Below are 23804 nucleotides of genomic sequence, written 5' to 3' on the forward strand. Positions count from 1 at the left end.
GACCTTCTCACTCTGCATAGTCCCGCATATGGTTACCAATATCATTTTTGCTGATATATGTATTTTTGAAGATCGGGGTCATTTCTTCAAACACCCCTTTCAATGTTGGAGGAACACGTAAATCGCATTCAACCAACCTAAACATCGATCCCTTAGCGATAAAATGCAGGATTTCACGCTGAGTCATTTTCTTTTGGTCGTAGTGTGTGGGGCAGATTGTCTTTAAGAAGTTTCGCAAATTTAAGTTTTCCTTTTTCTGTGTTTCCCATTGACGGGATCGTCTCACCAATTGCGCAAAGATGGTTGGCACAGCATCATCCGCCACGGCATCCTCGTGTCTGACCAGAGAGTATACCATCACATTAACACTAAACACCCGCTCTAAGGTACCCAAGTCATCGAGTGTGACTCCGCCTGTTGCGTTGGGGTCCCCGGTGGCCTGGCGAAATACATCTCTTAAATGTTTTGCGTTGCGTTCCATGGCACTGGGGTCGGCATTTCTGGATAATGCGAGACATCTAAAAAAACAAAGCTCGTCCGTGTATGGTGCACCGTTGTGTAGATTTCTGACAAGTTTGGTCAAGCCCCTATTATTTGCAACATAGGGAGGGAGTTCGATGACCGCTGCACCTATTGGAAACTGGGTAAGTTTGTTAACAAATATTATGTTAGTGATGGATTCTACCACCCATTTGGTGTCGGGTCGTTGCTGTCTTCCAAACTCCACCACATCTATCCGGCGTAGTTCTTCTAGCATACGGTCCAAATCCACCTGCGACCCAATCGAAAATGGTACTTCAAAGAAACGAGCATTATTTACGGATGAATGAAAGTACCTCAGTTCACCTGTTACCGAGTGCCGAAGAACTAAGCCAAACGAAATGTTAACCTTGGCTCGACAATGTAAATTATCAAAAACTATCTGGATTGCAGCCTCTTCATTTACGCCTGGATTAAGCCCTTCGGCACCCTGCACCATCCGAAAATTATAGGTATCTTGTAAAGATCGACCACTTAGATAGTGCGACCTTACCGACGACCAGTGGTTACGAATTGTTAAATTTAGTTCATCACCAATATCTTCGGGGGCATCTGGAAATTCGACTGGATCCTCCTCAAGAGGCTGGACTCGTGGCTGATCCGTGACGGGGTGTTCCAATGGTTCTGGGAGATGGATCTCATTAGCAGGTTGTTGGTCGGATGTCGAAGGGATGACTCCATTACCGTCGTCTGACTGGTTGTTTAATGACGGTTTTTCTACACGCTCGTCACGACCGCTTTGTTGGTGGTAAGTTTTCAAGTGTCGTTTTAAATTCTCACGACGGGTAAAAGTCTTTGGACAGATGGGGCATTGGTATGGTTTGTATGGCGTGGTGGCGGTAGAAGTGGATGGTTGTTGACTGGCTGGTCTTGAGTGAACCTTCAAGTGGCGCTTCAAAGTGTCTCTATGGTTAAAGGTTTTGTCACATGTGCGACACTGAAATTGCTTTACGGGGCTAAGTTGAAAAGTGGTAGTATGGCTTTTTTTCTTGTGTCGCTTCAAATTGTCCTTTCTGGTGAAGCTCTTGCAGCAACTGTTGCACGAAAAAGTGGTCTTCTTTGTGGCAAAACAACTACCGGGATGGTGGGTATGGGTTGGTCTTCGGGTTCAGCGACGACGGGTGGGTTGGGAACGACGTCCACCTCATCGTCTGTATCATCACCAGTATCCTATTCAGAATAGAAAGAAGAAAAAATATTATAAGTTTATCAGGTACATTTTAAGATAAAATACACAAACAAGGTACACACGAATCAACCAGGATTTGATGGATAACTTTTCTTTTTTTTTCCCTTAAATCTCCTTCTGTTTTTCTTCCGGCAAAACTCAACATTGTACAAGAATGTAATAAACCATATCTCACCATAGATAGTTGAGAGGGGTCACATCCTTCTTGGTCGCGGTTGTTATCAAGTAACCACACATTCACATACTAAAATAAAGATAAATAAAAAATAAACAGGACATCAATACGGAGGTATCAGGTACAATAACATTAGGTTATAAATGACCAACGTCACACAGTGAGTGAGTTAAAGATATTACCATTGGTTGTAAACGTTAAAACATATGTTTTTACTAAACTAATCGTAAATACCAATGTGTATGTCTGGTTTCTGTTACTTATCGTTGTTTTAAGGTGAAATGTATATTTAAAATGAAACATCAATAAATCGCACTGAACTATAAAACTACGCCGGTAGGGAAATATAACGGAAAAAAAAGAAGAAAAAAAAGTTTAAACTACGCGTCAAGCAAAGTAGACCTAACTAACACATTTAATAGCATGTCGATAGAATGATACAAGAATTATGTTCACTATCGATATAGCTGCAACAACAATGACATTATGAAATATCGAAATGCATATTTTTAAAATGACGGTATGGAAATATATTGCAAAGGGTAAAAGTTTAAACTACGCGTCACGCAAAGTAACAAACACAATTAATAGCATGTCGATAGAGTGGTAAAATAATCACGTTCACTATCGATATAGCTGCAACAACAATGACATTATAAAAGATAGAAATGTATATTTTTAAATTGACGGTATGGAAATATATTGCAAAGGGTAAAAGTTTAAACTACGCGTCACGCAAAGTAACAAACACAATTAATAGCATGTCGATAGAGTGGTAAAATAATCATGTGTACATGTATATTTTTAAAATAACGGTATGGAAAAATATTGCAAAGGGTAAAAGTTTAAACTACGCGTCACGCAAAGTAACAAACACAATTAATAGCATGTCGATAGAGTGGTAAAATAATCATGTTCACTATCGATATAGCTGCAACAACAATGACATTATAAAAGATAGAAATGTATATTTTTAAATTGACGGTATGGAAATATATTGCAAAGGGTAAAAGTTTAAACTACGCGTCACGCAAAGTAACAAACACAACTAGACTTCAAGTGTTTGTGAACAAACACACAGCTGTTCCGTTTTTAATTTTCAATGTTCATGGGGTCTTTAATTGAAAAGAAACTGATGATCGGTTGCATGGTTCTTGAGATATGGTCCCACTTCCGGTTGACCCGGAAGTAAAGGTCAATTTGAGGTAAAGGTAATCCAAGTTCAATCTTTAGGGTTCAAAGGGTATATAACTGAAAAGAACTTGAACATTGGTTGTGCAGTTCTTAAGATATGGTTCCACTTCCGGTTGACCCGGATGTAAAGGTCAACTTGGGTCATGGTCATCCAAGTTTAATCTTTAATGATCAATGGGTCTTAAACTGGAACTAAATGGAAAAATCGGTTGTGTTGTGCTTGAGGTATGGTCCCACTTCCGGTTGACCCAGAAATAAAGTTCAACATGGGGTCACGGTAATGAGAGTTCAATCTTCAATGCTGAAAGGGGCTATAAATGAAAAGAAATTGAAAATTGGTTGCTTAGTTCTTGAGATATGGTCCCACTTCCGGTTGACCAGGAGGTAAAGGTCAATTTGGGTCACGGTAACCAAAGTTCAATCTTTCGTGCTCGATGGGTCTACAATTGTAAAGAAATTAAAAATCGGTTGTGTAGTTCTTGAGATCATTAATCTATGACATTCCCTCATCAGCAGGATACATCATTTATGTTACTTTGAGAGTTTCCTGTTTGGCAGTGTTCTTCGTCTCGAGACTGGTCTCGGTATATAAGAGACAGCACAAACCCAACTATTTTATGTGGTTCAGGAGAAAATTATTTCTCCTCTATACTATAATGATCGTTGATTCGCTGGGCGCCACAATGTTTTCCGTCAAGTGGCGCCCGCACCCTGCTGAATCGATGCGTCCTAGGGTTAGGGTTAGGTAATCACTCTTAAAAAAATAGTTGAATAGTGTCTTGAGTTATGGTGCCACTTCCGGTTGACCCGAAAGTAGAGGTCGACATGGGGTCACGGTAACCTAAGGCTAATCTCCGATGCCCAAGGGGTCTTAAACTGAAAAAAGTTTGAAAATCGGTTCAATGGTACTTGAGATATGGTCCCACTTCCAGTTGACACTGAAGGAGAGGTCAAAATGAGGTCACGGTTTTTCCCAACAAGTTTTAAGACCTAAGGAGTCTATAACTGAAGAATTTTTTTTAAATCGGTTGTGTAACTCTTGAGATATGGTCCCACTTACGGTTAGCCCGGAAGTAGAGGTCAACTTGAGGTCACAGTTTTTCAAAATTAATGTCCATGCCCCAAGGAGTGTTCACTACAGACAGTGTAAAAATTGGTCCTGCACTTCTTGAGATATGGTGCTGCAAGGATTTTCACTGTCAATAGAGGGCGGTATATAAGATGAGTGGTCCCTAGTTGAATAATGTAAAAACTTGCATTTGACTCAGGATTGTTTGATTTGGTTGGTTTCTTGAGTTCATGCCAGTATCTTTAGAGTACATTGCCATGTGACAAACTACTTAATGATAAAATCCTTGTATTTGGTTGGTGGTTTGATGTTTGATCTAGTTCGAGTGGGTTTTACTGAACTCGTAACCACCAAACTCTGCACCTACGATCACCATTTTCTGCTAAATGTGCATGCGCGGAATAAAATGTGCGAGCTTGGAAGCACACAAACAAAAGAAATCCCTGCTAAGCAGTGTATTTCGCTTGACGTAAGCGCAGAATTCACTGCTTCTTCTAAGCACTAAATCTTTGCTTCCAGAGCACAGCACTACATTGGGCCCATTCGCACAAGATTTTTCATAAGGTTTATCGCGATTCAGAACCGCAATGCATTTTGGGAAGGAATATGGGGCGGTATCTACCAGTTTCTACGACTCGCGCTCGCAACTCCTATACCTTTGTGTGGGTTCAACAGTGCCCTCTCTTGAAATTTTGCGATTCGCGATAAAACCTTAATAAGCAAGTTCCCATCATGATAGGCCTGGGTGACTAGTGAAATTTACTAACTGGACTAGTCGCACCTTAAACCCAACTACGACACTTGTCGAGATAAATTACGGATTCTCAAGACTTGTGCCGCAAAGTGTTGCAAGCGCACGTTATATTATATGTTGCGAATAGTAAGAAGCAACACAACTAAGTGTTTCACCAGACAGGTAGTCGGGTCAACGTTTGAGCACGATTATAACAGAGTAGAGAAAAGTAGTAGTCGCGACTCAAATAATAATTTGTAGTCGTGACTCAAACAATAATTTGTAGTCGCGACTTTAACACTAAAGCACACTAGTCGCCCCGGCCTACTTTTGCACGTAAGTAAACCACGGGTATTATCCTGCGAATGCAAATCAAATTTTTAAGTCACTGTTGTTTTCGCAGCGAAAGTTTTGCAGGAGTTGAGCACAATTAGTCAATGTAGCGTTTTTTTATTGGGAACTGTGACACTCAAGAATGCATTCCTTGCTAAGCTGTTAAATACGCTTAGCGTAAGCACAATTCCATGATTACATAAGCGCTGCGATTCTTAGCCATTGCAATGGCCCAAGACCAAACTACACTAAAGCTTTTTAAACACAAAAAGCAGCTAAACACAGCAAATACAAGTACAAGTTGTGATTCAAGGTATTCTGCTCATCTGCAATTTTTTAAAGCAAAATAATTTGCCTATTGATTATAATAAGTAGCTCTATAACATTTAGCCACTATTCTGCTCAATTTCTGCATTTTTATAAAGCAAAATGTTTTGCCTAATTATTATAAGCAGCTCTATACAAGTGACCCACTCAACCACAAGAGAAACGTCAGAATAATAAAATCGCTGCTTTTGTATTCCTGCCAAAGAGTTTTTGTATGTCGTGGTATAATTTCCGAAAAGAAAGCGAAATACTTGAACTAGTTTACGGTTATGGTCCCCGACTTCACCCGTAAAAGATTCCAAATCCCAGGCGTTCTATTTTTGTCGTCCACGCTCGTCGCCTGAAACGAACCCGGTCAACTCGGTCCCAAACTAACTCGGTCCCAGTCATACGTTGACAGTTTTTTCACTCATTTCTCAAAAACGAACCCGGTCAACTCGGTCCCAAACCAACTCGGTCCCAGTCATACGTTTTGACAGTTTTTTTTCACTAATTTCTCAAAAACTACAACACCACAGCAAGTAATATTTTAAGGGAAGCTTTCAACTATCATTATCTTCAAACTGTTTTAAGTTTAGTGTAATTCTGTGGACACCATGGTATGTCGTCGTCGTCAAAAACGTACCCCTATCTATATACGCACGTTCGCTAAACGAAAACCCTATGCCTTTGTGTACGTCCAGAACTCGGTTAGGAAGTCAAGAAACAGACACTGCGCTGTGGTCCAGAACGTATGTAGAAAAACAAGAAAAAGAGACTTGAGTAGACTCCTCTCAAGAAGCCACAACTCATGATAGGTACATACGGAATCGCATTTACCACAGAGATCGTTTAACAATAACATGGAAGCGACTGCATCCAGTTATGTTCAAACGCGTAGACTCATCTCAAGAAGTCACAACTCATGATAGGTACATACTGTACGGCATTTACCAAAGAGAATACTTTGCAATAACATGAAAGTGACTGCATCAAGTTTACAAATTAAAAATTCAAATGAAGACCACGTGGTTAATTAATGAAGAATTTTTACACTTTTGTATTAGAATAAAGCTTAGGCTCTAAGCTTCAATTTGATATATGATTTAACTATTTTATCCTAATACTTTAGGAGTAGGGGCCTAAACAAAAACGCTGTACAAACGCTATGGGGTTTGAGGCGGAAACAAAGAATAACTAGACATTAGGTGTTTGTGAACAAACACACAGCTGTTCCGTGTTCTTTTTCTTGGATTATGTGCTAAAATGACCAAGGAGTCTATTACTGAAAAAGGACGAAAATGCTGAATAGTGTCTTGAGTTATGGTGCCACTTCCGGTTGACCCGGAAGAAGAGGTCGACATGGGGTTATGGTAACCTAAGGCTATTATTCAATGCCCAAGGAGTCTCTAACTGAAAAAAATTTGAAAATCGATATTGCCACACTTTGGGTTGACCCGGAAGTAGAGGTCAACTTAAGGTAACGGTGTTTCAAAAATGTATCTCCAATCCCAAAGGAGTATATAACTACAACAAGTCTAAAAATTGGCCGTGTACTTCTTGAGATATGGTCCCACTTCCGGTTGACCCGGAAGTAGAGGTCAATTTGAGGTAAAGTTTTTTGCAACTTATCTCCAATCCCCTAGGAGTCTATAACTACAAACAGTCTAAAAATATGCCGTGTACTTCTTGAGATATGGTCCCACTTCCGGTTAACCAGGAAGTAGAGGTCAACTTGAGGTTACAAGTTTTCAAAGTTCATCTTTAATGCCTAATGGGTTTAAAACAGAAAAAAAGTTTGAAAATCGGTTGTATAGTACTTGAGATATAGTTCCACTTCCGGTTGACCCGGAAGTAGAGGTCAACTTGAGGTCAAGGTTTTCAAAGTTTATCTTTAACGCCTAAGGGGTCTAAAACTGCAAAAGGTTTGAAAATCGGTTGTATAGTACTTGAGATATAGTCCCACTTCCGGTTAACCCGGAAGTAGAGGTCAACTTGAGGTCACGGTTTTTCCAAATTAATCTTCAATCCCCAACGAGTCTCTAATTACAAACAGTCTAAAAATCGGCCGTGTACTTCTTGAGATATGGTCCCACTTCCGGTTGACCCGGAAGTAGAGGTCAACTTGAGGTCACGGTTTTTCAAAATTGATTTTTAATGCCCAAGGGGTCTCAAACTGAGAAAAAGTTTGAAAATCGGTTGTATAGTACTTGAGATATAGTCCCACTTCCGGTTTACCCGGAAGTAGAGGTCAACTTGAGGTCACGGTTTTTCAAAATTAATCTCCAATCCCCAAGGAGTCTATACCAACAAACAGGGTAAAAATTTGCCGTGAACTTCTTGAGATATGGTGCTACAAAGATTTCCCAATTAAATATGCAAATGAGGGTCACGTGGTTAATTAATTAAGAATTTTAACATCTGTGACATTTAGAATTTAGCTTAAGTTCTAAGCTTCAATTTGATGTATGATTTAACTCTGTTGACCTTGTGGTAAGGGAGATTAGGAATAAACAAAAAACGTGTACAAATGCAATGGGATTTTAGGCGGAAACAAAGAATAATAATAAAAACAATAAAAATCTAGACGAAAACAAAACCTGTTCCGACGGTAGGTCGGAACAGCTAATAATAATAATAATAATAATAATAATAAAAATAATAAAAATCTCGACGAAAACAATAGCTGTTCCGACTGGATCGGAACAGCTAAATAATAAAAATCTCGACGAAAACAATAGCTGTTCCGACTGGATCGGAACAGCTAAAAATAATAAAAATCTCGACGAAAACAATAGCTGTTCCGACTGGATCGGAACATCTAATTAATATCATGTCGATAGAGTGGTAAAATAATCAAGTGTACATGTATATTTTTAAAATAACGGTATGGAAAAATATTGCAAAGGGTAAAAGTTTAAACTACGCGTTACGCAAAGTAACAAACACAATTAATAGTATGACGATAGAATGGTAAACTAATCATGAGTACTATCGATATAGCTGTGAATACAGCAATGACATTATGAAAGACCAAAATGTATATTTTTAAATTGATGGTATGGAAATATATTGCAAAGGGTAATACGCGTGAAGCAAAGTAGGCCTAGCTAACATAATTAATAGCATGTCGATAGAGTGGTAAAATAATCATGTGTACATGTATATTTGTAAAATAACGGTATGGAAATATATTGCAAAGGGTAAAAGTTTAAACTACGCGTCACGGAAAGTAACAAACACAATTAATAGCATGTCGATAGGGTGGTAAAATAATCACGTTCACTATCGATATAGCTGCAACAACAATGACATTATAAAAGATAGAAATGTATATTTTTAAATTGACGGTATGGAAATATATTGCAAAGGGTAAAAGTTTAAACTACGCATCACGCAAAGTAACAAACACAATTAATAGCATGTCGATAGAGTGGTAAAATAATCATGTGTACATGTATATTTTTAAAATAACGGTATGGAAAAATATTGCAAAGGGTAAAAGTTTAAACTACGCGTCACGCAAAGTAACAAACACAATTAATAGCATGTCGATAGAGTGGTAAAATAATCATGTTCACTATCGATATAGCTGCAACAACAATGACATTATAAAAGATAGAAATGTATATTTTTAAATTGACGGTATGGAAATATATTGCAAAGGGTAAAAGTTTAAACTACGCGTCACGCAAAGTAACAAACACAACTAGACTTCAAGTGTTTGTGAACAAACACACAGCTGTTCCGTTTTTAATTTTCAATGTTCATGGGGTCTATAGTTGAAAAGAAACTGAATATCGGTTGCATTGTTCTTGAGATATGGTCCCACTTCCGGTTGACCCGGAAGTAAAGGTCAATTTGAGGTAAAGGTAATCCAAGTTCAATCTTTAGGGTTCAAAGGGTATACAACTGAAAAGAACTTGAACAGTGGTTGTGCAGTTCTTAAGATATGGTTCCACTTCCGGTTGACCCGGATGTAAAGGTCAACTTGGGTCACGGTCATCCAAGTTTAATCTTTAATGATCAATGGGTCTTAAACTGGAACTAAATGGAAAAATCGGTTGTGTTGTGCTTGAGGTATGGTCCCACTTCCGGTTGACCCTAAAAATAAAGTTCAACATGGGGTCACGGTAATGAGAGTTCAATCTTCAATGCTGAAAGGGTCTATAAATGAAAAGAAATTGAAAATTGGTTGCTTAGTTCTTGAGATATGGTCCCACTTCCGGTTGACCCGGAGGTAAAGGTCAATTTGGGTCACGGTAACCAAAGTTCAATCTTTCGTGCTCGATGGGTCTACAATTGTAAAGAAATTAAAAATCGGTTGTGTAGTTCTTGAGATCATTAATCTATGACATTCCCTCATCAGCAGGATACATCATTTATGTTACTTTGAGAGTTTCCTGTTTGGCAGTGTTCTTCGTCTCGAGACTGGTCTCGGTATATAAGAGACAGCACAAACCCAACTATTTTATGTGGTTCAGGAGAAAATTATTTCTCCTCTATACTATAATGATCGTTGATTCGCTGGGCGCCACAATGTTTTCCGTCAAGTGGCGCCCGCACCCTGCTGAATCGATGCGTCCTAGGGTTAGGGTTAGGTAATCACTCTTAAAAAAATAGTTGAATAGTGTCTTGAGTTATGGTGCCACTTCCGGTTGACCCGAAAGTAGAGGTCGACATGGGGTCACGGTAACCTAAGGCTAATCTCCGATGCCCAAGGGGTCTTAAACTGTAAAAAGTTTGAAAATCGGTTCAATGGTACTTGAGATATGGTCCCACTTCCAGTTGACACTGAAGGAGAGGTCAAAATGAGGTCACGGTTTTTCCCAACAAGTTTTAAGACCTAAGGAGTCTATAACTGAAGAATTTTTTTTAAATCGGTTGTGTAACTCTTGAGATATGGTCCCACTTACGGTTAGCCCGGAAGTAGAGGTCAACTTGAGGTCACAGTTTTTCAAAATTAATGTCCATGCCCCAAGGAGTGTTCACTACAGACAGTGTAAAAATTGGTCCTGCACTTCTTGAGATATGGTGCTGCAAGGATTTTCACTGTCAATAGAGGGCGGTATATAAGATGAGTGGTCCCTAGTTGAATAATGTAAAAACTTGCATTTGACTCAGGATTGTTTGATTTGGTTGGTTTCTTGAGTTCATGCCAGTATCTTTAGAGTACATTGCCATGTGACAAACTACTTAATGATAAAATCCTTGTATTTGGTTGGTGGTTTGATGTTTGATCTAGTTCGAGTGGATTTTACTGAACTCGTAACCACCAAACTCTGCACCTACGATCACCATTTTCTGCTAAATGTGCATGCGCGGAATAAAATGTGCGAGCTTGGAAGCACACAAACAAAAGAAATCCCTGCTAAGCAGTGTATTTCGCTTGACGTAAGCGCAGAATTCACAGCTTCTTCTAAGCACTGAATCTTTGCTTCTTGAGCAGAGCACTACATTGGGCCCATTCGCACAAGATTTTTCAGAAGGTTTATCGCGATTCAGAACCGCAATGCATTTTGGGAAGGAATATGGGGCGGTTTCTACCAGTTTCTACGACTCGCGCTCGCAACACCTATACCTTTGTGTGGGTTCAACAGCGCCCTCTCTTAAAATTTTGCGATTCGCGATAAAACCTTAATAAGCAAGTTCCCATCATGATAGGCCTGGGTGACTAGTGAAATTTACTAACTGGACTAGTCGCACCTCAAACCCAACTACGACACTTGTCGAGATAAATTACGGATTCTCAAGACTTGTGCCGCAAAGTGTTGCAAGCGCACGTTATATTATATGTTGCGAATAGTAAGAAGCAACACAACTAAGTGTTTCACCAGACAGGTAGTCGGGTCAACGTTTGAGCACGATTATAACAGAGTAGAGAAAAATAGTAGTCGCGACTCAAATAATAATTTGTAGTCGTGACTCAAACAATAATTTGTAGTCGCGACTATAACACTAAAGCACACTAGTCGCCCCGGCCTACTTTTGCACGTAAGTAAACCACGGGTATTATCCTGCGAATGCAAAATCTAATTTTCAAGTCACTGTTGTTTTCGCAGAGAAAGTTTTGCAGGAGTTGAGCACAATTAGTCAACTGTAGCATTTTTTTATTGGGAACTGTGACGCTCAAGAACGCATTCCTTGCTAAGCTGTTAAATACGCTTAGCGTAAGCACAATTCCATGATTACGTAAGCGCTGCGATTCTTTCCCTTAAAAGCCATTGGCCCAGGACCAAACTACACTAAAGCTTTTTAAACACAAAAAGCAGCTAAACACAGCAAATACAAGTACAAGTTGTGATTCAAGGTATTCTGCTCATCTGCAATTTTTTTAAAGCAAAATAATTTGCCTATTGATTATAATAAGTAGCTCTATAACATTTAGCCACTATTCTGCTCAATTTCTGCATTTTTATAAAGCAAAATGTTTTGCCTATTTATTATAAGCAGCTCTATACAAGTGACCCACTCAACCACAAGAGAAACGTCAGAATAATAAAATCGCTGCTTTTGAATTCCTGCCAAAGAGTTTTTGTATGTCGTGGTATAATTTCCGAAAAGAAAGCGAAATACTTGAATTAGTTTAGGGTTATGGTCCCCGACTTCACCCGTAAAAGATTCCAAATCCCAGGCGTTCTATTTTTGTCGTCCACGCTCGTCGCCTGAAACGAACCCGGTCAACTCGGTCCCAAACTAACTCGGTCCCAGTCATACGTTGACAGTTTTTTCACTCATTTCTCAAAAACGAACCCGGGCAACTCGGTCCCAAACCAACTCGGTCCCAGTCATACGTTGACAGGTTTTTTTCCACTAATTTCTCAAAAACTACAACACCACACCAAGAAATATTTTAATGGAAGCTTTCAACTATCATTATCTTCAAACTGTTTAAGTTTAGTGTAATTCTGTAGACACCATGGTATGTCGTCGTCGTCAAAAACGTACCCCTATTTATATACGCACGTTCGCTAAACGAAAACCCTATGCCTTTGTGTACGTCCAGAACTCGGTTAGGAAACGAAGAAGCAGACACTGCGCTGTGGTCCAGAACGTATGTAGAAAAACAAGAAAAAGAAACTTGAGTAGACTCCTCTCAAGAAGTCACAACTCATGATAGGTACATACTGAATTGCATTTACCATAGAGAATGTTTAACAATAACATGGAAGTGACTGCATCCAGTTATGTTCAAACGCGTAGACTCATCTCAAGAAGTCACAACTCATGATAGGTACATACTGTATGGCATTTACCAAAGAGAATATTTCACAATAACATGAAAGTGACTGCATCAAGTTTACAAATTAAAAATTCAAATGAAGACCACGTGGTTAATTAATGAAGAATTTTTACACTTTTTTATTAGAGTAAACCTTAGGCTCTAAGCTTCAATTTGATATATGATTTAACTATTTTATCCTAATACTTTAGGAGTAGGGGCCTAAACAAAAACGCCGTACAAACACAATGGGGTTTTAGGCGGAAACAAAGAATAATAATAATAATAATAATAATAACTAGACATCAAGTGTTTGTGAACAAACACAGAGCTGTTCCGTTTTTAATTTTCAATGTTCAAGGGGTCTATAATTGAATAGAAACTGAAGATTGGTTGCATGGTTCTTGAGATATGGTCCAACTTCCGGTTGGCCCGGAAGTAAAGGTCAATTTGGGGTCAAGGTAATCCAATTTCAATCTTTAGAGCTCAAAGGGTCTATAACTGAAAAGAACTTTAACATTGGTTGTGCAGTTCTTGAGATAAGGTCCCACTTCCGGTTGACCCGGAAATAAAGGTCAACATGGGGTCATACCTACCCGATGCGATTGTCCAATGCCAAAGGAGCCCATAACTGAAAAAAGTCTGAAAATCGGTTGGGTTGTTTTTGAGATAAGGTCCAACTTCTGGTTGACCCAGAAATAAAGGTCAACATGGGGGTCTTAGTTTTCAAAGTTAATTTAATGCCTAAGTAGTTTATAACTAAAAAAAGTTGAAAATCGGTTGTGTTGTTCTTGAGAAATGGTCCCACTTCCGGTTGACCCAAAAGAAGAGGTCAAAATGGGGTCACGGATTTTCCCCAACAAAATTTAATGCCTTGGGAATCTATAAATAAAGAAAAAAATTAAATCGGTTGTGTAACTCTTCAGATATGGTCGCGGATTCCCGAGGCAATTCTCCTATGACTAATGAGTCTAATACTGAAAAAAACTTTGAAATCGGCCGTACACTTCTTGAGATATAGTGCTGCAAAGAAAAACTCATTAAAGCTTCTAATTAGCATAAATTAACCAGTGATGACGTCACAGTCTTAAAATTGTATTTTTCGTACTAATAAATTTCATAAGGTACACGATGGTATGCAACTTACCCCAATCCAATGCCTTGTGCAAAATCTCAATTTTGTATTGCATTAACCGTTGTAAGCTATTGCAATATGTTGAATGTGACTGCATCCAGTTTATGAGGTACTACGTTGTACCCGTGATGCCAAGATTTTTAATTAATCGTTAATTATAGACGTACTTTGATTGATTTTAATGGACTGAAACATCTCTTATTAGAATCAGTTACTCCAATCCCCAAGGAGTCTATATCTACAAGCAGTCTGTTAAACGGCCGTGTAATTCTTGAGATATGGTGCTACAAAGAGTTCCCAATTAAATATGCAAATATGGGTCACGTGGTTAATTAATTCAAATTAAAAAAAAAAAATTGGTCGGTGGTTTGATGTTTGATCTAGTACAAGTTGTTTTCACATACCTCTTAACCACCAAACTCTGCGCTTATGATCACCATTTTTCGCTTACTGTGTTTTTAAACATCATATCATGTCATGCATGCACACAGGTTATGTTGGGCTTACAATTGAGAAAAAGAAAAGGCAACACTATCGATATAGAGATAAGAATCAAACTTAAATATTACAAAAAGAAATATATTTTTAGTTTTGGGGGATAAAAAAAAAAATTGATATCGGACGGAGATTCGAACTCGCAACTCTTTGGTGTGTAGTCGCGACTGATGACCACTAGGCTAGAAGGGCACGATGCAAAAATGGTGGGTTTTTACATGTGTGCATCAACAGAGGGGATTATGATTCGGTGAATAATTCTCGTTTCATGATTTTGCGACAATTGTCACTAAATATGAACTGTTAAGTATTAATATAACTAATAAGTATGGTTGAAATGTAGTATTAGATGCCTTTAGTGTTTTTTGACGACGACGTCGATGTCGTTAAAAACCCCTATCTGATTACGCACGTTCGTTTTAACGAAAACCCATGCACAGAGTAATTGGTCCAGAACGCGGTTAGAAAAACAAGGACAAATTTAACGCACGTTCTAACGAAAATCGCAAACCTCCGTACGTTGTGCGTGTACAGAGTAATGTGTCCAGAACGCGGGTAGGAAACAAAATAGTATAGACTCCTCTCGAGAAGTCAACAACTCATAGAGGTACATACTGTGTTGTATTACCAAAGAGAATATTTCACAATAACATGAAAGTGACTGCATCAAGTTTACAAATTAAAAATTCAAATGAAGACCACGTGGTTAATTAATGAAGAATTGTTACACTTTTTTATGAGAGTAAAGCTTAGGTTCTAAGCTTCAATTTGATATATGATTTAACTATTTTATCTTAATACTTTAGGAGTAGTGGCCTAAACAAAAACGCCGTACAAACGCTATGGGGTTTTAGGCGGAAACAAAGAATAATAATAATAATAATAATAATAATAATAATAAAACTAGACATCTAGTGTTTGTGAACAAACACACAGCTGTTCCGTTTTTAATTTTCAATGTTCAAGGGGTCTTTAATTGAAAAGAAACTGATGATCGGTTGCATGGTTCTTGAGATATGGTCCCACTTCCGGTTGACCCGGAAGTAAAGGTCAATTTGAGGTAAAGGTAATCCAAGTTCAATCTTTAGGGTTCAAAGGGTATATAACTGAAAAGAACTTGAACATTGGTTGTGCAGTTCTTAAGATATGGTTCCACTTCCGGTTGACCCGGATGTAAAGGTCAACTTGGGTCATGGTCATCCAAGTTTAATCTTTAATGATCAATGGGTCTTAAACTGGAACTAAATGGAAAAATCGGTTGTGTTGTGCTTGAGGTATGGTCCCACTTCCGGTTGACCCAGAAATAAAGTTCAACATGGGGTCACGGTAATGAGAGTTCAATCTTCAATGCTGAAAGGGGCTATAAATGAAAAGAAATTGAAAATTGGTTGCTTAGTTCTTGAGATATGGTCCCACTTCCGGTTGACCAGGAGGTAAAGGTCAATTTGGGTCACGGTAACCAAAGTTCAATCTTTCGTGCTCGATGGGTCTACAATTGTAAAGAAATTAAAAATCGGTTGTGTAGTTCTTGAGATCATTAATCTATGACATTCCCTCATCAGCAGGATACATCATTTATGTTACTTTGAGAGTTTCCTGTTTGGCAGTGTTCTTCGTCTCGAGACTGGTCTCGGTATATAAGAGACAGCACAAACCCAACTATTTTATGTGGTTCAGGAGAAAATTATTTCTCCTCTATACTATAATGATCGTTGATTCGCTGGGCGCCACAATGTTTTCCGTCAAGTGGCGCCCGCACCCTGCTGAATCGATGCGTCCTAGGGTTAGGGTTAGGTAATCACTCTTAAAAAAATAGTTGAATAGTGTCTTGAGTTATGGTGCCACTTCCGGTTGACCCGAAAGTAGAGGTCGACATGGGGTCACGGTAACCTAAGGCTAATCTCCGATGCCCAAGGGGTCTTAAACTGAAAAAAGTTTGAAAATCGGTTCAATGGTACTTGAGATATGGTCCCACTTCCAGTTGACACTGAAGGAGAGGTCAAAATGAGGTCACGGTTTTTCCCAACAAGTTTTAAGACCTAAGGAGTCTATAACTGAAGAATTTTTTTTAAATCGGTTGTGTAACTCTTGAGATATGGTCCCACTTACGGTTAGCCCGGAAGTAGAGGTCAACTTGAGGTCACAGTTTTTCAAAATTAATGTCCATGCCCCAAGGAGTGTTCACTACAGACAGTGTAAAAATTGGTCCTGCACTTCTTGAGATATGGTGCTGCAAGGATTTTCACTGTCAATAGAGGGCGGTATATAAGATGAGTGGTCCCTAGTTGAATAATGTAAAAACTTGCATTTGACTCAGGATTGTTTGATTTGGTTGGTTTCTTGAGTTCATGCCAGTATCTTTAGAGTACATTGCCATGTGACAAACTACTTAATGATAAAATCCTTGTATTTGGTTGGTGGTTTGATGTTTGATCTAGTTCGAGTGGGTTTTACTGAACTCGTAACCACCAAACTCTGCACCTACGATCACCATTTTCTGCTAAATGTGCATGCGCGGAATAAAATGTGCGAGCTTGGAAGCACACAAACAAAAGAAATCCCTGCTAAGCAGTGTATTTCGCTTGACGTAAGCGCAGAATTCACTGCTTCTTCTAAGCACTAAATCTTTGCTTCCAGAGCACAGCACTACATTGGGCCCATTCGCACAAGATTTTTCATAAGGTTTATCGCGATTCAGAACCGCAATGCATTTTGGGAAGGAATATGGGGCGGTATCTACCAGTTTCTACGACTCGCGCTCGCAACTCCTATACCTTTGTGTGGGTTCAACAGTGCCCTCTCTTGAAATTTTGCGATTCGCGATAAAACCTTAATAAGCAAGTTCCCATCATGATAGGCCTGGGTGACTAGTGAAATTTACTAACTGGACTAGTCGCACCTTAAACCCAACTACGACACTTGTCGAGATAAATTACGGATTCTCAAGACTTGTGCCGCAAAGTGTTGCAAGCGCACGTTATATTATATGTTGCGAATAGTAAGAAGCAACACAACTAAGTGTTTCACCAGACAGGTAGTCGGGTCAACGTTTGAGCACGATTATAACAGAGTAGAGAAAAGTAGTAGTCGCGACTCAAATAATAATTTGTAGTCGTGACTCAAACAATAATTTGTAGTCGCGACTTTAACACTAAAGCACACTAGTCGCCCCGGCCTACTTTTGCACGTAAGTAAACCACGGGTATTATCCTGCGAATGCAAATCAAATTTTTAAGTCACTGTTGTTTTCGCAGCGAAAGTTTTGCAGGAGTTGAGCACAATTAGTCAATGTAGCGTTTTTTTATTGGGAACTGTGACACTCAAGAATGCATTCCTTGCTAAGCTGTTAAATACGCTTAGCGTAAGCACAATTCCATGATTACATAAGCGCTGCGATTCTTAGCCATTGCAATGGCCCAAGACCAAACTACACTAAAGCTTTTTAAACACAAAAAGCAGCTAAACACAGCAAATACAAGTACAAGTTGTGATTCAAGGTATTCTGCTCATCTGCAATTTTTTAAAGCAAAATAATTTGCCTATTGATTATAATAAGTAGCTCTATAACATTTAGCCACTATTCTGCTCAATTTCTGCATTTTTATAAAGCAAAATGTTTTGCCTAATTATTATAAGCAGCTCTATACAAGTGACCCACTCAACCACAAGAGAAACGTCAGAATAATAAAATCGCTGCTTTTGTATTCCTGCCAAAGAGTTTTTGTATGTCGTGGTATAATTTCCGAAAAGAAAGCGAAATACTTGAACTAGTTTACGGTTATGGTCCCCGACTTCACCCGTAAAAGATTCCAAATCCCAGGCGTTCTATTTTTGTCGTCCACGCTCGTCGCCTGAAACGAACCCGGTCAACTCGGTCCCAAACTAACTCGGTCCCAGTCATACGTTGACAGTTTTTTCACTCATTTCTCAAAAACGAACCCGGTCAACTCGGTCCCAAACCAACTCGGTCCCAGTCATACGTTTTGACAGTTTTTTTTCACTAATTTCTCAAAAACTACAACACCACAGCAAGTAATATTTTAAGGGAAGCTTTCAACTATCATTATCTTCAAACTGTTTTAAGTTTAGTGTAATTCTGTGGACACCATGGTATGTCGTCGTCGTCAAAAACGTACCCCTATCTATATACGCACGTTCGCTAAACGAAAACCCTATGCCTTTGTGTACGTCCAGAACTCGGTTAGGAAGTCAAGAAACAGACACTGCGCTGTGGTCCAGAACGTATGTAGAAAAACAAGAAAAAGAGACTTGAGTAGACTCCTCTCAAGAAGCCACAACTCATGATAGGTACATACGGAATCGCATTTACCACAGAGATCGTTTAACAATAACATGGAAGCGACTGCATCCAGTTATGTTCAAACGCGTAGACTCATCTCAAGAAGTCACAACTCATGATAGGTACATACTGTACGGCATTTACCAAAGAGAATACTTTGCAATAACATGAAAGTGACTGCATCAAGTTTACAAATTAAAAATTCAAATGAAGACCACGTGGTTAATTAATGAAGAATTTTTACACTTTTGTATTAGAATAAAGCTTAGGCTCTAAGCTTCAATTTGATATATGATTTAACTATTTTATCCTAATACTTTAGGAGTAGGGGCCTAAACAAAAACGCTGTACAAACGCTATGGGGTTTGAGGCGGAAACAAAGAATAACTAGACATTAGGTGTTTGTGAACAAACACACAGCTGTTCCGTGTTCTTTTTCTTGGATTATGTGCTAAAATGACCAAGGAGTCTATTACTGAAAAAGGACGAAAATGCTGAATAGTGTCTTGAGTTATGGTGCCACTTCCGGTTGACCCGGAAGAAGAGGTCGACATGGGGTTATGGTAACCTAAGGCTATTATTCAATGCCCAAGGAGTCTCTAACTGAAAAAAATTTGAAAATCGATATTGCCACACTTTGGGTTGACCCGGAAGTAGAGGTCAACTTAAGGTAACGGTGTTTCAAAAATGTATCTCCAATCCCAAAGGAGTATATAACTACAACAAGTCTAAAAATTGGCCGTGTACTTCTTGAGATATGGTCCCACTTCCGGTTGACCCGGAAGTAGAGGTCAATTTGAGGTAAAGTTTTTTGCAACTTATCTCCAATCCCCTAGGAGTCTATAACTACAAACAGTCTAAAAATATGCCGTGTACTTCTTGAGATATGGTCCCACTTCCGGTTAACCAGGAAGTAGAGGTCAACTTGAGGTTACAAGTTTTCAAAGTTCATCTTTAATGCCTAATGGGTTTAAAACAGAAAAAAAGTTTGAAAATCGGTTGTATAGTACTTGAGATATAGTTCCACTTCCGGTTGACCCGGAAGTAGAGGTCAACTTGAGGTCAAGGTTTTCAAAGTTTATCTTTAACGCCTAAGGGGTCTAAAACTGCAAAAGGTTTGAAAATCGGTTGTATAGTACTTGAGATATAGTCCCACTTCCGGTTAACCCGGAAGTAGAGGTCAACTTGAGGTCACGGTTTTTCCAAATTAATCTTCAATCCCCAACGAGTCTCTAATTACAAACAGTCTAAAAATCGGCCGTGTACTTCTTGAGATATGGTCCCACTTCCGGTTGACCCGGAAGTAGAGGTCAACTTGAGGTCACGGTTTTTCAAAATTGATTTTTAATGCCCAAGGGGTCTCAAACTGAGAAAAAGTTTGAAAATCGGTTGTATAGTACTTGAGATATAGTCCCACTTCCGGTTTACCCGGAAGTAGAGGTCAACTTGAGGTCACGGTTTTTCAAAATTAATCTCCAATCCCCAAGGAGTCTATACCAACAAACAGGGTAAAAATTTGCCGTGAACTTCTTGAGATATGGTGCTACAAAGATTTCCCAATTAAATATGCAAATGAGGGTCACGTGGTTAATTAATTAAGAATTTTAACATCTGTGACATTTAGAATTTAGCTTAAGTTCTAAGCTTCAATTTGATGTATGATTTAACTCTGTTGACCTTGTGGTAAGGGAGATTAGGAATAAACAAAAAACGTGTACAAATGCAATGGGATTTTAGGCGGAAACAAAGAATAATAATAAAAACAATAAAAATCTAGACGAAAACAAAACCTGTTCCGACGGTAGGTCGGAACAGCTAATAATAATAATAATAATAATAATAATAAAAATAATAAAAATCTCGACGAAAACAATAGCTGTTCCGACTGGATCGGAACAGCTAAATAATAAAAATCTCGACGAAAACAATAGCTGTTCCGACTGGATCGGAACAGCTAAAAATAATAAAAATCTCGACGAAAACAATAGCTGTTCCGACTGGATCGGAACATCTAATTAATATCATGTCGATAGAGTGGTAAAATAATCAAGTGTACATGTATATTTTTAAAATAACGGTATGGAAAAATATTGCAAAGGGTAAAAGTTTAAACTACGCGTTACGCAAAGTAACAAACACAATTAATAGTATGACGATAGAATGGTAAACTAATCATGAGTACTATCGATATAGCTGTGAATACAGCAATGACATTATGAAAGACCAAAATGTATATTTTTAAATTGATGGTATGGAAATATATTGCAAAGGGTAATACGCGTGAAGCAAAGTAGGCCTAGCTAACATAATTAATAGCATGTCGATAGAGTGGTAAAATAATCATGTGTACATGTATATTTGTAAAATAACGGTATGGAAATATATTGCAAAGGGTAAAAGTTTAAACTACGCGTCACGGAAAGTAACAAACACAATTAATAGCATGTCGATAGGGTGGTAAAATAATCACGTTCACTATCGATATAGCTGCAACAACAATGACATTATAAAAGATAGAAATGTATATTTTTAAATTGACGGTATGGAAATATATTGCAAAGGGTAAAAGTTTAAACTACGCATCACGCAAAGTAACAAACACAATTAATAGCATGTCGATAGAGTGGTAAAATAATCATGTGTACATGTATATTTTTAAAATAACGGTATGGAAAAATATTGCAAAGGGTAAAAGTTTAAACTACGCGTCACGCAAAGTAACAAACACAATTAATAGCATGTCGATAGAGTGGTAAAATAATCATGTTCACTATCGATATAGCTGCAACAACAATGACATTATAAAAGATAGAAATGTATATTTTTAAATTGACGGTATGGAAATATATTGCAAAGGGTAAAAGTTTAAACTACGCGTCACGCAAAGTAACAAACACAATTAATAGCATGTCGATAGAGTGGTAAAATAATCATGTGTACATGTATATTTTTAAAATAACGGTATGGAAAAATATTGCACAGGGTAAAAGTTGAAACTACGCGTCATGCAAAGTAACAAACACAATTAATAGCATGTCGATAGAGTGGTAAAATAATCATGTTCACTATCGATATAGCTGCAACAACAATGACATTATAAAAGATAGAAATGTATATTTTTAAATTGACGGTATGGAAATATATTGCAAAGGGTAAAAGTTTAAACTACGCGTCACGCAAAGTAACAAACACAATTAATAGCATGTCGATAGAGTGGTAAAATAATCATGTGTACATGTATATTTTTAAAATAACGGTATGGAAAAATATTGCAAAGGGTAAAAGTTTAAACTACGCGTTACGCAAAGTAACAAACACAATTAATAGTATGACGATAGAATGGTAAACTAATCATGAGTACTATCGATATAGCTGTGAATACAGCAATGACATTATGAAAGACCAAAATGTATATTTTTAAATTGATGGTATGGAAATATATTGCAAAGGGTAATACGCGTGAAGCAAAGTAGGCCTAGCTAACATAATTAATAGCATGTCGATAGAGTGGTAAAATAATCATGTGTACATGTATATTTGTAAAATAACGGTATGGAAATATATTGCAAAGGGTAAAAGTTTAAACTACGCGTCACGGAAAGTAACAAACACAATTAGAAGTATGTCGATAGAGTGGTAAAATAATCATGTTCACTATCGATATAGCTGTGAATACAGCAATGATATTATGAAAGATCAAAATGTATATTTTTAAATTGACGGTATGGAAATAAAATGCAAAAGGTAATTTGCGTGAAGCAAAGTAGGCCTAGCTAACATAATTAATAGTATGTCGATAGAGTAATAAAATAATCATGATTGTGTACTATCAATATAGCTGTAAATACAGCAGGGACATCATGAAAGATCAAAATGCATATTTTTTAAATGACGGTATGGAAATATAATGCAACAGGTAACAGTTTCTTACCGCATCCGTCGCAGCTCGTCCTTGTAGATGCGGAGGTGTCTTGGGAACAATCATAGGGTCGGAGTCTGATGATGTCCCTGCTGCATGGGCTGCTTCCTCCATACGGATGATTTGGACTAGCTGACTGGGTGTAGGACTCGGACAATGAAACAGGGACGTCTCAAAGTTATAGGCAGACATCTTGCAGAAAACAGTTCAAACTGAAGATGAACACACTCAAGGCAGTTGTGGATGACTGCTCATGGCTGCGCAGGTTTATATACCTTACAATTTCATAGAATGTACCCCTTGACAATACCGTGACAAAGGGAAAGTTAAAAGGTACCTTTGACAAGAATAGACATGTTCCGTTTTGTAATCCTGAGGACAATATCTGGACGAGTTTGAGATGGGGATTATAAACACGTAGAGACTTGTCAACAAAGGTTTGACCATAAGTCAAGTGGTCGATGAATACTCATGTCTGGGAGGGGGGCGATTAACTTCAGCCAAGTTTATTGGCGACAAAACACACATCTGGGTGGGGGCCGTTATGAAGAACTGCAGTCAAGTTAATTGGTGATAACGCCAACGTCTGAGTAGAGGGCGCTCACGAACGAACAAGACGTACCATCGGTCAAGTTAATTGGTGAAACAACATGAGTCTGGGTAGGGACCCTTATGAAGAACTACAGCCAAGTAAATTGGTGATAACGCCAACGTCTTGGTAGAGGGCGCTCACAAACGAACAAGTTGTACCATCGGCCAAGTTAATTGGTGAAACAACAAGAGTCTATGTAGAGGCCGTTATGAAGAACTACAGCCAAGTTAATTGGTGATAACGCCAACGTCTGGGTAGAGGGCCGGGCGCTCACAAACGAACAAGTTGTACCATCGGCCAAGTTTATTGGTGAAACAACATGAGTCTATGTAGGGGCCGTTATGAAGAACTGCAGCCAAGTTAATTGGTGATAACACCATAGTCTGGTTGTTATGAAAAAGGAAAAAAAAAAAAAAAAAAACCAGAGGGTGAAAGTACTATTATTAATATTTAATAATGATGATCGTGTCCACGACATGACCAAAGACATGACCAGGTTAACTTTATCCATCACGTTGTAAACATTATTTCCATGCATCTGGTAGTTTAAGTTGCTACGTTCTTGCATATATTTATGTAGGTAAGTTATTAAAGTAAAACAT

The 23804-nt window shown here is 38.3% G+C and overlaps 1 protein-coding gene and 1 long non-coding RNA gene across 3 annotated transcripts in view; both read right to left on the reverse strand.

Annotated features, from left to right (window-relative positions):
* LOC139936719 (uncharacterized) lies at positions 1–22802 on the reverse strand. Its single transcript, XM_071931605.1, has 3 exons — positions 22623–22802; positions 1905–1973; positions 1–1645 (listed from the first exon to the last, which is right to left on the reverse strand). The coding sequence occupies exons 1-3, from the start codon at positions 22800–22802 to the stop codon at positions 8–10; spliced, it is 1887 nt and encodes a 628-aa protein (XP_071787706.1). The 3' UTR covers positions 1–7.
* The window catches only part of LOC139936676 (uncharacterized), a 66223-nt gene that overhangs the window by 21918 nt on the left and 20501 nt on the right, over positions 1–23804 (reverse strand). The gene's annotated exons all lie outside the window — the stretch shown is intronic.

This window comes from Asterias amurensis, chromosome 4 (assembly GCF_032118995.1).
Source record: "Asterias amurensis chromosome 4, ASM3211899v1".
NCBI lineage: Eukaryota > Metazoa > Echinodermata > Asteroidea > Forcipulatida > Asteriidae > Asterias > Asterias amurensis.

Excerpts from the sequence above, each read along its gene's own strand:
- LOC139936719 (XM_071931605.1), bottom strand. The coding sequence starts at position 22,802 with ATGTCTGCCTATAACTTTGAGACGTCCCTGTTTCATTGTCCGAGTCCT. Across the intron at positions 1,974-22,622 it reads GACGAGCTGCGACGGATGCG|TATGTGAATGTGTGGTTACT; the intron begins GTAAGAAACTGT and ends TCTTTATTTTAG. Across the intron at positions 1,646-1,904 it reads ACCCCTCTCAACTATCTATG|CGAAGACCAACCCATACCCA; the intron begins GTGAGATATGGT and ends CGTCGCTGAACC.